Source organism: Thalassophryne amazonica, chromosome 22 (assembly GCF_902500255.1).
Source record: "Thalassophryne amazonica chromosome 22, fThaAma1.1, whole genome shotgun sequence".
Lineage (NCBI taxonomy): Eukaryota > Metazoa > Chordata > Actinopteri > Batrachoidiformes > Batrachoididae > Thalassophryne > Thalassophryne amazonica.
In genome coordinates, this window is record NC_047124.1 from 37,638,294 (window position 1) to 37,655,406 (window position 17,113).

A 17,113-nucleotide genomic window follows, 5' to 3' on the forward strand; every position below is an offset into this window, starting at 1 on the left:
TTGCTGTGGTTTGGTTTTGTACATTCTGTTAGATTTCCTTGGTTTTGTTGCTTTCCTGTCTGTTTATTCTCTTGTTGGGTTTTCCCTGCATGGGTCTGTCTGTCTCTATCGCTCTTGTCTGTCGCTCTGGCCACATGCACACCTACTCTCAATTTGCACCTCATCACCTGGGTGTATATATAGCTCCTCAGTTTGCCTTGTCCTTCGCCAGACTGATGCGCCTAGTGCCTTCTCTCCAGCTCTGTTTTGTGTATTCTCGACCTGCTTGCCTCACGTGTGTTTTGACCATCTGCTTGTATCCTCGACCACGCCTACGCCAGATGTTTCTAGTACTGCTGCTCTTGTTGGACTGCCTTTTTGACCCCCGCTTACTGCTTCAGTAAACTGTTTCTATATACAGAGCCATTTGTCTGAGTCCTGCATTTGCGTCCTGCCTCATCCATTGACCAAACCTGATAAAAACTCCGTAAGATTTTCCCAGGCATCTCTGGATCTCAAAGGCTGAGGACCCAGAGACATGAACGCCACTGCTGAGAGCAATTAATGTGTTTAAAGATCAACACTTACACCACATACAGACACACTTTTGATGGCAGAGTCCAGGAAGTCATTAAAAACCTTAACTGGGCAAATATTACACAATGATAAAATGCAGAAACGCAAAATGCGTAAATGCGAATATCAGCATGCATGTTACGGTGCACACCTGTCTAGGAGGGGCTTAAGCAGCACAGGTTTTCCCTTCTGTGGTTGATACAGAGCTCAAGTTATAGATACATAAATATGTAACCAGGCCACTGTCCCTTGTTGCACCAAGTCTCGGTCTTTCACTGTCTTCGGGTTCTGGCCATTCTTTTCCTTCTCCTTCAACTTGTGCTCCAGTTGTTCCAGTGCTTAATGTTAATGTGGTTTAGAAGTCAAATTAAATTTCTAAGATTTTTGTGTTGTATTATTCATGTGTGTCTTGTTGCCTGACTGGGTGGTTGCCTTTCAGAAGGAAGAATAGTTCTGGTGGATGTGGCAACCAGTTCACTGTCTCAGAACTGAGTTGACTTTTACTTGCTGGAGGTTTGTTGAGTATCCTTACAATGATTACCCCGAAGACCATAAGAACCAAGTATGCTCATGAGGGACAGTAGCTTGGAATGGAGCTTTGGTTTGTTTGGAACAGGTAACACAGAAGGATCAGGAGGACCAACTCCAGATGTCGAGACTCTGCCTTGGTCAGGGCAGAGAAAGGAGCAGACTATAAGGCCGGGTTCACACGGCAGGATAATAAGACCGATATCGGACCCGATCTTCCCCTTCCGACACTCTTAAGGACGCCCCGACAATCGTGATGATGCTACAGATAATCTTATCAGATGTTCCTGCCATGTGTGGTGTGTTCAGAGCACTCTGATCTGCTTGGAAGGACGCCAGGAGCGCTCCAATAGCAAATCGGGTATATTCAACATGTGGTTTTTTTGGCCCGATATCGCAGTGTGTGTTTTGTCCTCGACCACAAACGAGCAGCCTGCTGAATGTGACGTGCAGCCAATCAGAAAGCGAGGTGACGGACGTACGGATGCGGAAAATAAACTCAAAACAGCTGTTCTGACTTACCAGAAAGTCTGGTGGTCGCGCTGTCTCCACTCCTTTAAAGAACGCCTTTTCTTTTTCTTTTTGTATTGCTTTTTTCCCCTCTGTTTTAAATAGTCCACAAGTATCTCCGTTTGTTTACTCTGAAGTCACGTTTAATCTCGAGAGATTTTGTAAGATTTCCTGTCTGACCTGGGAATGTTGGTGTGTGAAGTCTGTTCGTGTGTGGTGTTGTTGTCCTCATCGTGTGGCTGAACACCACACACTGTACGACCAAAACTGTTAGATCCATGATTTTTTTATCTTCATGTGTGTGGTCTCTCAGGTTTTGGAAACTTAAAGATAATTTTAAAATCCTGTCGTGTGAACCAGGCTTAAGTAAGACAGTTTTGATTGTGAGACACAGACACGGGGAGAACATGCAAACTCCACACAGAAAGGCCGGAAGTGATCCCACGGCCTTCTTGCTGTGATGCACCAGTGCTAACCACTAATCCACCTGCCAATATTGACCTTTCATGAGCATATCCATGTCTGTTGTTATTGCAGATATGAAAACTATTATTTCACAGAAGATACAATGTAGAAAAACACTTTGGCTGTTGGAAATAATGTCATTACACAGTTTGTCGGAACAAAGGGTGCTTCAATGCTATTGTTTAGAATACAAAGACCTAGTTTGATTCCTCGTCTTGGCACCTGGTGAAAACGCTTCCTTTGAATTGTCTTAGTCCCCCAACTGTAAGTGGGTACCAGCCTTGGCTGAGGAAGCAGCCTGGTGTCCTGTTCAAGGGGAGTTATAGACTCCCATCCCGGGGTCTCATTGCATATATACATTTGGAGGACCAAAGGTCCTGTTGAAAATGGTGGCAGGGCAGAGAACTGCTCCAGGAAGTAGTCTTACCGGTGATGACCTGCAGCAGGGTCATGAAGGTCTCAGCACAGTCTGGAGCCTTGAACTCATCCATATCACTGATGTCTTTGTACTGCGAACTCCACGCTCCATCAGCAGACAGCATGGTGTCCACCTTCTCCAATGCCACTGTGGGACACACAACACGGCCTGATTATCTAAGCAACAGAAAACATCTGATGACATTTTGTCTGTGAGGAATTTGTTCCAAGCCACGTCTGGGCTCTTCAAGACAGACTGGTGTTGTGTTTGCTGTTTCACCTCCACTGAAATATGTAGCCTTCTGTACACTGAGACAACGCTAACATTTGCAAGGTCAGAGGTTTCCTTACACTTCTTCTCAACAGCAAGCCATTTTTGAAGGACTGTGTCCTCCAGAAGTAGGTGAAGCAAGCCTGGGTGGGCTGCTGGGAAGGACAGGTTGGTTCTCAGCTCCTTCTCAAACTGCAACACCTCCTCCACCAGGTGGCAGAAGAGCACGTCATCATACAGCAACCTGGCAGTGTCGCTGCTGACCTTCTCCTGGACGAGGGACAAAAGACCTCGACACAGCTCCACCTACATTCAAACACCCACAAAAATGAATGTCAGCTGGTAACAGTCCACATGTGACCTACTTCCTGTTCTTTCTACTGAAATGTTCAAATCATAAAATGGCACAAAAAAATTCAATAAACTCCGTTGGTACAGCGGGCCGCTCGGAGCACAGCAGCCAGACAGGTGGCCGAGAGACTGTGACACGGCCTGTGCTGGTGCCGCCTCGGTCCACCACACGTTTACCTTGTGACCAGTCACTGCATCTCAACCTTTAAACATAAAGATAAGGATCTGCCCCATTCTTATTCTTACACCCTCTGGATGTCATCAAGTTCAGAAAATAATCATCTGTGCTCAAACTTAGAAATATTTTGCAGCTCATCATGATTTTAATTTTTCCTGTGGCTGTTTGAAATGAAGGAGACGGCAGGTAATGCTGCGATTAGGACTACAATACATTTCACTGATTACCAGAAAATGACATACTGTGATACCATGACTACCTTGAGTTGTTTTTCCCCCACTCCTGTCAAATGTCATAACCAGTTGAAACACAGGTACTGTGAGAGCTGGGCAGTTTCTGACTTTTTCCCCATTGAATTCTGGCATTCCTCAGGGATGTTCTGGCAACCACAGTGCTCAGTGCTGGCATTGGACTGGGCATTGGACTGACTTTTGGACTGGGCATTGGACTGACTTTTGGACTGGGCGTTGGACTGAGCGTTGGACTGAGCGTTGGACTGGGTATTGGACTGAGTGTTGGACTGGGCGTTGGACTGGGCGTTGGACTAGGCATTGGACTGGACGTTGACCTGGCTGTACGACTGGGCATTGGACTCAGCGTTGGACTGGGTGTTGGACTGGGCGTTGGACTTAATGTTGAACTGGGCGTTGGACTGAGCATTGGACTGGACGTTGGACTGAGTGATGGACTGGGCGTTGGACTGAGCATTGGACTAGGCATTGGACTGGGCGTTGGACTAGGCATTGGACTGGGCGTTGGACTAGGCATTGGACTGGGCGTTGGACTAGGCACTGGACTGGGCATTGGACTAGGCACTGGACTGGGTGTTGGACTGGCTGTAGGACTGGGTGTTGGACTGGGCGTTGGACTAGGTGTTGGACTGGGCGTTGGACTGGGTGTTGGACTGGGCGTTGGACTGGGCGTTGGACTGAGTGATGGACTGGGTGTTGGACTGGGCATTGGACTGGGTGTTGGACTGAGTGATGGACTGGGTGTTGGACTGGGCATTGGACTGGGTGTTGGACTGGGCATTGGACTGGGCGTTGGACTGGGTGTTGGACTGGGCGTAGGATTGGGTGTTGGACCAAGTGTTGGACTAGGCATTGGACTGGGAGTTGGGCTGAGTGTTGGACTAGGTGTTGGACTGGGCAATGAACTGGACGTAGGATTGGGTGTTGGACTGAGTGCTGGACTGGGCGTTGGTCTGAGTGTTGGACTGGGCGCTGGACTGGGTGTTGAACTGGGCGTTGGACTGAGTGATGGAGTGGGCGCTAGACTAGCTGTAGGATTGGGTGCTGGACTGAGCGTGGACTAGGCGTTGGACTCAGTGTTGGACTGAGCGTTGGACTGGGTATTGGACTGAGTGTTGGACAGGGTGTAGGATTGGGTGTTGGATTGAGTGTTGGACTGGGCGTTGGACTGAGTGTTGGACTAAGCGCTGGACTGGGCATTGGACTGGGTGCTGAACTGGGCATTGGACTGGGTGTTGGAGTGGGTGTTGGACTGAGTGTTGAACTGGCATTGGACTGGGCATTGGACTTAGTGTTGGACTGGGCGTTGGACTGGAAGTTGAACTGGCTGTACGACTGGGCATTGGACTGAGCGTTGGACTGGGTGTTGGACTGAGCGTTGGACTGGGCGTTGGACTTAATGTTGAACTGGGCATTGGACTGAGCGTTGGACTGGGCGTTGGACTGAGCGTTGGACTAGGCGTTGGACTGAGTGATGGACTGGGCGTTGGACTTAGTGTTGGACTGAGCGTTGGACTAGGCATTGGACTGGACGTTGGACTGAGTGATGGACTGGGCGTTGGACTTAGTGTTGGACTAGGCGTTGGACTGAGCGTTGGACTGGGCGTTGGACTGAGCATTGGACTAGGCACTGGACTGGGTGTTGGACTAGGCACTGGACTGGGTGTTGGACTGGCTGTAGGATTGGGTGTTGGACTGGGCGTTGGACTAGGTGTTGGACTGGGCGTTGGACTAGGCGTTGGACTGAGCATGGACTGGGTGTTGGACTGGGCATTGGACTGGGTGTTGGACTGGGCATTGGACTGTGCGTTGGACTGGGCGTTGGACCAAGTGTTGGACTAGGCATTGGACTGGGAGTTGGGCTGAGTGTTGGACTAGGTGTTGGACTGGGCATTGAACTGGGCGTAGGATTGGGTGTTGGACTGAGTGCTGGACTGGGCGTTGGTCTGAGTGTTGGACTGGGCGCTGGACTGGGTGTTGAACTGGGCGCTGGACTAGCTGTAGGATTGGGTGCTGGACTGAGCGTTGGACTGGGTGTAGGATTGGGTGTTGGACTGAGTGTTGGACTGGGTGTAGGATTGGGTGTTGGACTGAGTGTTGGACTGGGCGTTGGACTGGGTGTAGGATTGGGTGTTGGACTGAGTGTTGGACTGGGCGTTGGACTGAGTGTTGGACTAAGCGTTGGACTGGGCATTGGACTGGGTGCTGAACTGGGCATTGGACTGGGTGTTGGAGTGGGTGTTGGACTGAGTGTTGAACTGGCATTGGACTGGAAGTTGAACTGGCTGTACGACTGGGCATTGGACTCAGCGTTGGACTGGGTGTTGGACTGAGTGTTGGACTGGGGCGTTGGACTTAATGTTGGACTGAGCGTTGGACTGAGCGTTGGACTAGGCATTGGACTGGGTGTTGGACTAGGCGTTGGACTGGGTGTTGGACTAGGCGTTGGACTGGGTGTTGGACTGGGCGTTGGACTAGGTGTTGGACTGGGCGTTGGACTAGGTGTTGGACTGGGCGTTGGACTAGGCGTTGGACTGAGCATGGACTGGGCATTGGACTGGGTGCTGGACTGGCGTTGGACTGGGTGTTGGACTGGGCATTGGACTGGGCGTAGGATTGGGTGTTGGACCAAGTGTTGGACTGGGTGTAGGATTGGGTGTTGGACCAAGTGTTGGACTGAGCATTGGACTAGGCATTGGACTGGGCGTTGGACTAGGCATTGGACTGGGCGTTGGACTAGGCATTGGACTGGGCGTTGGACTAGGTACTGGACTGGGTGTTGGACTGGCTGTAGGATTGGGTGTTGGACTGGGCGTTGGACTAGGTGTTGGACTGGGCGTTGGACTAGGCATTGGACTGGGAGTTGGGCTGAGTGTTGGACTAGGTGTTGGACTGGGCAATGAACTGGGCGTAGGATTGGGTGTTGGACTGAGTGCTGGACTGGGCGTTGGTCTGAGTGTTGGACTGGGCGCTGGACTGGGTGTTGAACTGGGCGTTGGACTGAGTGATGGAGTGGGCGCTGGACTAGCTGTAGGATTGGGTGCTGGACTGAGCGTGGACTAGGCTTGGACTCAGTGTTGGACTGAGCGTTGGACTGGGTGTTGGACTGGGTGTTGGACTGAGTGTTGGACTGGGCGTTGGACTGAGTGTTGGACTAAGCGTTGGACTGGCATTGGACTGGGTGCTGAACTGGCATTGGACTGGGTGTTGGAGTGGGTGTTGGACTGAGTGTTGAACTGAACATTGGACTGGGCATTGGACTTAGTGTTGGACTGGGCGTTGGACTAGGCACTGGACTGGAAGTTGAACTGGCTGTACGACTGGGCATTGGACTCAGCGTTGGACTGGGTGTTGGACTGAGTGTTGGACTGGCGTTGGACTTAATGTTGAACTGGCGTTGGACTTGGCGTAGGATTGGGTGTTGGACCAAGTGTTGGACTGGGTGTAGGATTGGGTGTTGGACAAGTGTTGGACTGAGCATTGGACTAGGCATTGGACTGGGCGTTGGACTAGGCATTGGACTGGGCGTTGGACTAGGTACTGGACTGGGCGTTGGACTAGGTACTGGACTGGGTGTTGGACTGGCTGTAGGATTGGGCGTTGGACTTGGCGTTGGACTAGGTGTTGGCTGGGGCATGGACTGAGCATGGGACTGGGTGTTGGACTGGGCATTGGACTGGGTGTTGGACTGGGCATTGACTGGGTGTTGGACTGGGCACTGGACTGTGCGTTGGACTGGGGCGTTGGACCGGGTGTTGGACTGGGCATTGGACTGTGCGTTGGACTGGGCGTGGACCAAGTGTTGGACTGGGCGTAGGATTGGGTGTTGGACCAAGTGTTGGACTAGGCATTGGACTGGGAGTTGGGTCTGAGTGTTGGACTAGGTGTTGGACTGGGCAATGAACTGGGCGTAGGATTGGGTGTTGGACTGAGTGCTGGACTGGGCGTTGGTCTGAGTGTTGGGACTGGGGCGCTGGACTGGGTGTTGAACTGGGCGTTGGACTGAGTGATGGAGTGGGCGCTGGACTAGCTGTAGGATTGGGTGCTGGACTGAGCGTTGGACTAGGCGTTGGACTCAGTGTTGGACTGAGCGTTGGACTGGGTGTAGGATTGGGTGTTGGACTGAGTGTTGGACTGGGCGTTGGACTGAGTGTTGGACTAAGCGTTGGACTGGGCATTGGACTGGGTGCTGAACTGGGCATTGGACTGGGTGTTGGAGTGGGTGTTGGACTGAGTGTTGAACTGACATTGGACTGGGCATTGGACTTAGTGTTGGACTGGGCGTTGGACTAGGCACTGGACTGGAAGTTGAACTGGCTGTACGACTGGGCATTGAACTCAGCGTTGGACTGGGTGTTGGACTGAGTGTTGGACTGGGCGTTGGACTTAATGTTGAACTGGGCGTTGGACTGGGCGTTGGACTGAGCGTTGGACTGGGCATTGGACTTAGTGTTGGACTGGGCGTTGGACTAGGCGTTGGACTGGGCGTTGGACTGGACGTTGGACTGGGCGTTGGACTGAGCATGGGACTGGGCATTGGACTGGGTGTTGGACTGGGCGTTGGACTGGGCGTAGGATTGGGTGTAGGATTGGGTGTTGGACTGGGTGTAGGATTGGGTGTTGGACCAAGTGTTGGACTGGGCATTGGACTGGGAGTTGGGCTGAGTGTTGGACTAGGTGTTGGACTGGGCACTGAACTGGGCATAGGATTGGGTGTTGGACTGAGTGCTGGACTGGTCGTTAGTCTGAGTGTTGGACTGGGCGCTGGACTGGGTGTTGAACTGGGCGTTGGATGAGTGATGGAGTGGGCGCTGGACTAGCTGTAGGATTGGGTGTGGACTGAGCGTTGGACTGAGCGTTGGGACTAGGCGTTGGATCAGTGGACTGAGCATTGGACTGAGTTGGACTGGGCGTTGGACTGAGTGTTGGACTAAGCGATGGGACTGGGCATTGGACTGGGTGTTGGAGTGGGCGTTGGACTGGGTGTTGGACGAGTGTTGAACTGGCGTTGGACTGAGTGTTGGACTAAGCATTGGACTGGCATTGGACTGGGTGTTGAACTGAGTGTTGGAGTTGGTGTTGGACTGAGTGTTGAACTGGACGTTGGCCTGAGTATTGGCCTGGGCATGGACTGAGTGTTGGAGTGGGTGTTGGACCTGGCGTTGGATGAGTGTTGGAGTGGGTGTTGGACTGGATGTTGAAGTGGGTGTTGGACTGTGCATTGGACCTTGCGTAGGATTGGGTATTGGACCGAGTGTTGGATCAGCGTTGGACTGGGCATTGGACTGAGTGTTGGATTGGGCGTTGGACTGGGTGTTGGAAGGGAAGTTGGATTGGGCGTTGGACTGGGTGTTGGAAGGAGTGTGGATTTGGCGTTGGATGGGCGTAGTATTGGGTGTTAGGCTGGGCGTTGGCCTGGGCGTTGGACAGTGTTGGGAGGGTGTTGGACTGGGCGTTGGAACTGAGTGTTGGAGTGGGCGTTGGACTGGACGTTGAAGGGGTGTTGAGCTGAGCGTTGAATTGGGCATTGGACTGTGCGTTGGACCGGGCGTAGGATTGGGTGTTGGACCAAGCGTGGACTAGGCGTGGACTAGGTGTTGGACTGAGTGCTGGCTGGGCTGGGACTGAGTGTTGGAGTGGGTGTTGGACTGGGCGCTGAACTGGGTGTTGGACTGGGCGCTGAACTGGGTGTTGGACTGAGTGTTGGACTGGACATTGGTTTGAGTGTTGGACTGGGCGCTGAACTGGGTGTTGGACTTAGTGTGGAGTGGGTGTTGGACGGCTGTAGGATTGGGTGGACTGGGCGCTGGACTCAGTGTTGGACAGAGCATTGGACGGGTGCTGAACTGGGCATGGACTGGGTGTTGGAGGTGGGTGTTGGACTGGGTGTTGGACTGAGTGTTGAACTGACATTGGACTGGGCATTGGACTTATGTGGACTGGGCGTTGGACTAGGCACTGGACTGGAAGTTGAACTGGCTGTACGACTGGGCATTGGACTCAGCGTTGGATGGGTGTTGGACTGAGTGTTGGACTGGGCGTTGGACTTAATGTTGAACTGGGCGTTGGATTAATGTTGAACTGGGCGATGGACTGAGCGTTGGACTGGGGGGACTGGGCGCTGGACTGGCGCTGGACTGGCGCTGGACTGGGCGTCTGGACTGGGCGTTGAACTAGGCGTTGGACTGAGCATGGACGTGCGTTGGACTGGGCGTAGGATTGGGCGTAGGATTGGGTGTTGGACCAAGTGTTGGACTGGGTGTAGGATTGGGTGTTGGACCAAGTGTTGGACTGGGCATTGGACTGGGAGTTGGGCTGAGTGTTGGACTAGGTGTTGGACTGGGCACTGAACTGGGCATAGGATTGGGTGTTGGACTGGGCGCTGGACTGGGTGTTGAACTGGGCGTTGGACTGAGTGATGGAGTGGGCGCTGGACTAGCTGTAGGATTGGGTGCTGGACTGAGCGTTGGACTGAGTGTTGGACTGGGCGTTGGACTGAGTGTTGGACTGGGCGTTGGACTGAGTGTGGACTAAGCGTTGGACTGGGCACTGAACTGGGCATAGGATTGGGTGTTGGAGTGGGCGTTGGACTGGGTGTTGAACTGGCGTTGGACTGAGTGTTGGACTAAGCATTGGACTGGGTGTTGAACTGAGTGTTGGAGTTGGTGTTGGACTGAGTGTTGAACTGGACGTTGGCCTGAGTATTGGCCTGGGCATTGGACTGAGTGTTGGAGTGGGTGTTGGACCTGGCGTTGGACTGAGTGTTGGAGTGGGTGTTGGACTGGATGTTGAAGTGGGTGTTGGACTGTGCATTGGACCTTGCGTAGGATTGGGTATTGGACCGAGTGTTGGATCAAGCGTTGGACTGGGCATTGGACTGAGTGTTGGATTGGGCGTTGGACTGGGTGTTGGAAGGAATGTTGGATTGGGCGTTGGACTGGGTGTTGGAAGGAGTGTTGGATTTGGCGTTGGACTGGGCGTAGTATTGGGTGTTAGGCTGGGCGTTGGACAGTGTTGGAGAGGGTGTTGGACTGGGCGTTGGACTGAGTGTTGGAGTGGGCGTTGGACTGGACGTTGAAGTGGGTGTTGAGCTGAGCGTTGAATTGGGCATTGGACTGTGCATTGGACCGGGCGTAGGATTGGGTGTTGGACCAAGCGTTGGACTAGGCGTGGACTAGGTGTTGGACTGAGTGCTGGCCTGGGCTGGGACTGAGTGTTGGAGTGGGTGTTGGACTGGGCGCTGAACTGGGTGTTGGACTGGGCGCTGAACTGGGTGTTGGACTGAGTGTTGGACTGGGCATTGGTTTGAGTGTTGGACTGGGCGCTGAACTGGGTGTTGGACTTAGTGTTGGAGTGGGTGTTGGACTGGCTGTAGGATTGGGTGCTGGACTGGGCGTTGGACTCAGTGTTGGACAGAGCATTGGACTGGGTGCTGAACTGGGCGTTTGACTGAGTGTTGGATTGGGTGTTGGACTGGGTGCTGGACTGAGTGTTGGAGTGGGCGTTGGACTGGACGTTGAAGTGGGTGTTGGACTGAGTGTTGGACTGGGCGTTGGGTCTGACTGAGGAAACCAGCGACTGAGGTGCTGTTGTTCGTGAGAAAAGGTGTCCTGATCTTGACTTTGTGGTATTTGTGGAATAAACACATACTCTGATTGCGGTGCTTGAGAAGATGAGTGAGGAACCAGTGTCTGGGTTTGCAACTGTCCTGGAAAGACTGGACCAGACTAAAATCCAGACATGGTGGCTTTCCTCACTGGTGTCCATCTTGCACGGTCAGACAGTTTTTGAGACCCGCCTTCTCCAGACAGTTTTAGTCCGTACTTTCGCAGGGTGTTTTTTGAATGATGGATGTACAACCCCAATTCCAATGAAGTTGGGACGTTGTGTGAAATGTAAATAAAAACAGAATACAATGATTTTCAAATCCTTTTCAACCTATAGTCAGTTGAATACACCAGAAAGACAATATATTTAAGATTAGAGATTAAATTAGTTTAGATTTATTGGTCCCCATAGGGAAATTTGTCTTCACCGACTGTACAATACATTGTACATAACAAGACAGACAATAGCACATCACAGGACAGACAGCAACAATATCACAGTAGCACAGCACAAGATAGACAACACGGACATCCACAATAACACTGACAACAACAGTAACAGCAGCAGTACAGTGGCAGACCGACTGGTCAGCGAGGCTTGCTGTTGAGGGCCGCTATAGCTGCAGGGATCAGGCTCCTCCCGAGGCAAGCCCTCCTAAACTTAATGCTTCTGTATCTGCGCCCTGAAGGAAGTGGAGTGATGAATTGGTGGAGTGGATGAGTGGTGTCTTGTACTACATAGTTTGCTATACGAATAATGACTGTTGTTCAATTCTGAGGTTAGTAGAGTCCAATGATTTTGGCAGCTATGTTTGTGATGTGTGTGAGTTTGGCCCGGTTTATGACACAAAGCATGGTAAAGAAACATGAGGAACAATACAGAATGATGGGTTGAATGATACTTTGATAAAGTAACAGCAGCAGGTGGGGTGCAACGTATAGTCCTTTGAGTTTGCGGATGACTGACAGTTTTGTTGGCTTCTTTTTTGAATGTCGTTGGTGTGCTGATCAAAGGTGACTTTATTGTCCAAAGTTATTCCTAGGTATTTGAAAGTGTCCACTGCCTCAACTATTTGTGTGTTTTGATGGTGGGAAGCTGGGGTGAGGGGGGCTGACCAAGTTCCTTTGTTTTATGACATTTTTAGGAGATGGTTGTCCGTATACCATTTGGTGAAGAAAGTGATTGTGTTGTGGTAGTCCAGGGAGGAAGATTTTCTGAAAGGAGTGCAGGATGACTGTGTCGTCTGAATATTTGAGGTATGATATGGTTGGTGAGATGCTTAGGCAGTCATTGGTGTAGAGAATGTACAGGAATGCTCAACACACATCCCTGTGGGACCCCGGTGTTAATGGTAAGTACAGGGGATGTGGTTGAGCCACCTCACTGCTTGTAGTCTGTCTGTGAGGAAGTTTGTGGGTAAGATGGATCAGATGGGGGAATGTTGAGATGATAAAGCTTCTGGATCAGCAGATGTTTCTGTAGGGAGTTGAAGGTGGAGCTAAAGTCTACAAATGTATAGCAAAGTTGCCTGGAGAGTCCAGATGCTGGAGGAGGAGGTGCAGCAACAGGCCACAACATCCTCTGTGCCTCTTTTTGCCTTATAGGCAAATTGGAGGGGATCCAGTGTGGGTGACAAGTAAGAATGATGTTCAGCAGCAGTTTCTCCAGGCATTTCATGATTATGGATGTTAAGGCTATGGGACGGTAATGATTAAGTTCAGTAGGTCTAGGTTTTTTTGGTACTGGAATTATAGTGACAGTGTTCCATAGTGTGGGTATTGTGACAGTCTGATAAGATTGGCAGAAAAGTGAGTGCAGAATTGGGAGAGCTCCATGCACAGGTCTTAAGCACCCTGGCTGGGATGCCATCAGGCCCTGGACCCTTGCCAGGTTTGCAGCGGCTCATATGGCATCGTACCTCCTCCTCTAGGGTCTGGTGGGGGAGGGTTCTCAGCAAGGCCTGATACTCGGATGAAAGTCCTGGTTGTGAAAACGGGTGTAAAATGTGTTCAGATCTTTCGTGAGGGTTTCTGTATCACTGTATCATGACTGTACATGTGAATTTGGGTTCACATCCTGTCAGGGTTTTCACCTTCTGAAAATCTTGCTAAATTCTAAATTCTAATTCAAGTTTGTTTTTGTAGTCCAGTTTAGCTTTAAAAACCTTGTTCCTTATGTTCCTATTTGTTGCCTTGAGGCTGATCCAGTCCTTGTGGCTGAAGGATATGTGTTTTTCTTTCAGGCTCTCTTTAATTTGTGGAGTGATCCATGGTTTAGAATTGGGATGTTTTTATCGTTTTAGTTGGGATAGTGGAGCTTATGCAGAATTTGATGTAGTCTATAATGACAGAAACCCTGTCATTCAGATCTCCATCAAAAATGTCCCAGTCAGTGCAGGCCAGGGAGCCTTGTAGTTGGGTAATGGCGTCCTCCGACCACTGGGGGGCGCTGTGGCATTGTGGTTTGTGGCGTTTTAGCTCTTGTTTATACAGCAGAAGTAAACAGATAACATTATGGATGGCAAGTCCGAGTGGTGGATATGAACGGGCACAGAAATCATCGGTGATGTTCCCATAGCACAAGTCTAAGATGTTTCCCCTTCTTGTTGGAATATCCACACATTGTTGAAGTGATGTTAACACACAGTCCAGTCTAAACATTAAACACAAAGAACACAGAGTACAGTCAGTGCTATCGCAGCAGAACGTGCGCCATAATGTTCAAACTGATAAACTTTTTTGTTTTTGTGCAAATATTTGCTCATTTTGAAATGGATACCTGCACCACCTTTCAAAAAGTTGGGGCGGGGCAACAAAAGACTGGGAAAGTTGATGAATGCTCAAAGAACACCTAATTGGAAACAGGTGAGTGTCATGATTGGGTACAAAGGAGCATCCCCAAAAGGCTCAGCAGTTCACAAGCAAAGATGGGGGAGGATCACCACTTTGTGAGCAACTGCGTGAACAAAATAGTCCAACAGTTTAAGAACAATGTTTCTCAATGTTCAATTGCAAGGAATTTAGGGATTCCATCATCTACAGTTCCAAATATAATCAGAAGAGTCAGAGAATCTGGAGAACTTTCTACACATAAGCGGCAAGGCTGAAAACCAACATTGAATGTCTGTGACCTTCGATCCCTCAGGTGGCACTGCATTAAAAACCAACATCATTGTGTAAAGGATCTTACCGCGTGGGCTCAGGAACACTTCAGAAACCATTGTCGGTTAACACAGTTCGTCGCTACATCTACAAGTGCAAGTTAAAACTCTACCATTCAAAGTGAAAGCCAAACAACAACATCCAGAAACACCACAGCCTTATCTGGGCCCGAGCTCATTTGAAATGGACAGACACAAAGTGGAAAAGTGTGCTGTGGTCTGATGAGTCCACATTTCAAATTGTTTTTGAAATCATGGACGTCGTGTCCTCTGGACAAAAGAGGAAAAAGACCATCCAGATTGTTACCAGCACAAAGTTCAAAAGTCAGCATCTGTGATGGTATGGGGGTGTGTTAGTGCCCATGGGCAACTTACACATCTGTGATGGCACCATCAATGCTGAAAGGTACATCCAGGTTTTGGAGCAACACATGCTGCCATCCAAGCAACGTCTTTTTCAGGGACGTTCCTGCTTATTTCAGCAAGACAATGCCAAGACACATTCTGTACGTGTTACAACAGCGTGGCTTCATAGTAAAAGAGTGCGAGTACTAGACTGGCCTGCCTGCAGTCCAGACCTGTCGCCCATTGAAAATGTGTGGCACATTATGAAGCACAAAATACAACAACGGAGACCCCGGACTGTTGAACAACTGAAGTCGTACATCAAGCAAGAATGGGAAAGAATTCCACCTACAAAGCTTCAACAATTAGTGTCCTCAGTTCCCAAACGCTTATTGAGTGTTGTTAGAACGAAAGGTGATGTAACACAGTGGGAAACATACCACTGTCCCAGCTTTTTAGAAATGTTTTGCATTCATTTATGAAATGAGCAAATATTTGCACAAAAACAATAAAGTTTATCAGTTTGAACATTAAATATCTTGTCTTTGTGGTGTATTCAATTGAATATAGGTTGTGTTTTGTTTTTATTTACATTTTACACAACGTCCCAACTTCAATGGAATTGGGGTTGTAAATGAAATAAATGGTAAATGGACTGCATTTACCATCTGCATCAGACGCTCAAAGCGCTTTACAGTTATGCCTCACATTCACCCCGATGTCAGGGTGCTGCCATACAAGGTGCCCACTACACACCGGGAGCAATAGGGGATTAAAGACCTTGCCCAAGGGCCCTTAGTGATTTTCCAGTCAGGCAGGGATTTGAACCGAGGATCTTCTGGTCACCAGCACCTTAACCACTAGACCATCACCTCCCCCAATGAAGACCAAGAGAATGTTCATGTGTTCATCCCCTGGCTTCTCTGGAGAAACACAGCTGTAAAAGTGATGATTTATTTGTGTTACACTAAAGCGTGCCTCTTTTTATGCAGAAGGCTCTTGCTAACCACCATTCGCCACTGTGGCGAATGACAGGCCCACTCAGTTCACAACATCATGCATTCGGTGGCTGTATCTGTCATGGCGAGACCCGGAGGAGGAGGACATACCTGTGCACTGATGGCGACACCAGCTCGGTTCAGGATGGGTTGGATCTGGTCTTCCATGAAGCCTGAGCTGTGTCCCATCCACATCAGCGCCTGTGTCAGGTACCATTCAGGCTGAAACAGGAGCACATAATGTCTGTCAGTGAAAAAAAGCTCTTCCAATGACAAAGTTTAATCCTGTGGAGGAAAAAAACAAAAACAAGAAACTAGAAGCACTTGGAGAGCGCAAACCTTTGCCAAAGCCATAGGGTCACTGACATCACATGGAATACCCTTTGGCAAAGAGACTTATTCTGCGTCATTTCACTCATCTACCGTCATGTTTGAGACTCAGTGGTTAACCCTCTGGGGTCCGAGGGCATTTTTTGGACAGTTCACTCACCTGGCATAAATGTTTATTATTGCTGTTAACAGCTCTCCCTGCATCCCACAATCAAGTTTTATGGCTCTTTTTTTCAGAACAACCTGTACTTTCAAAATACAGAGGCTATAGCTGTGTTTATAAGTGTAATAAAGGTTTACAATCAGAAATAAAGGAAAAAGTAAAGCGGAAATAATTTTCCACACACATTTATTCAAAACACACAGCAAACTATAACAAACTAGTAATACATTACTCTTAAAAACAATCTTTGGTTTGTCACGTGAGGTGAATCTGCCCTACGATTGGATTTTGGAAAACCATGTGACGGTGAACCAATTCCGATTGACACTCACATTGCTCGCGTCATCACACAGCTTCTATGAGGAGTACAAGATGGTGGATGGTGGCTCAAAAGTCTGTGGAGTTAACTTTTCAGCCAAAAAAAGAAGTCTGCAGAGTTACCTTTTCAGCAAAAAAAAAGTACGTCCGCCAGAGTTAACTTTTCAGCAAAAAACAGTACGTCCGCAAGAGTTAACTTTTCAGCAAAAAAGTAAGTCCGCAGAGTTAACTTTTCAGCAAAAAAAGTAAGTCGCAGAGTTAACTTTTCAGCAAAAAAAGTACGTCAGCAGAGTTAACTTTTCAGCAAAAAAGTACGTCAGCAGAGGTTAACTTTTCAGCAAAAAAGTACATCAGCAGAGTTAACTTTTCAGCAAAAAAGTACGTCAGCAGAGTTAACTTTTCAGCAAAAAAAAAAGTAAGTCAGCAGAGTTAACTTTTCAGAAAAAAAAAGTAAGTCCGCTGAGTTAACTTTCAGCAAAACAAAAAGTAAGTCCACAGAGTTAACTTTTCAGCAAAAAAAGTAAGTCCGCAGAGTTAACTTTTCAGCAAAAAAAAGTCCCCAGAGTTAACTTTTCAGCAAAAAAAGTAAGTCCGCAGAGTTAACTTTTCAGCAAAAAAAAAGTAAGTCCGCAGAGTTAACTTTTTCAGCAAAAAAAGTAAGTCCG

At 49.3% G+C, this 17,113-nt stretch overlaps 1 protein-coding gene across 2 annotated transcripts in view; it reads right to left on the reverse strand.

The window, feature by feature from the left end:
* The window catches only part of rint1 (RAD50 interactor 1), a 76,276-nt gene that overhangs the window by 20,165 nt on the left and 38,998 nt on the right, over positions 1-17,113 (reverse strand). For both annotated transcript variants that reach the window (XM_034163452.1, XM_034163453.1), the window contains 3 exons: positions 15,749-15,859; positions 2,827-3,052; positions 2,486-2,623 (listed from right to left, as the gene is read on the reverse strand). In XM_034163452.1, coding sequence (XP_034019343.1) covers positions 2,486-2,623; positions 2,827-3,052; positions 15,749-15,859 — 475 coding nt within the window. The remainder of the gene's footprint in view (positions 1-2,485; positions 2,624-2,826; positions 3,053-15,748; positions 15,860-17,113) is intronic.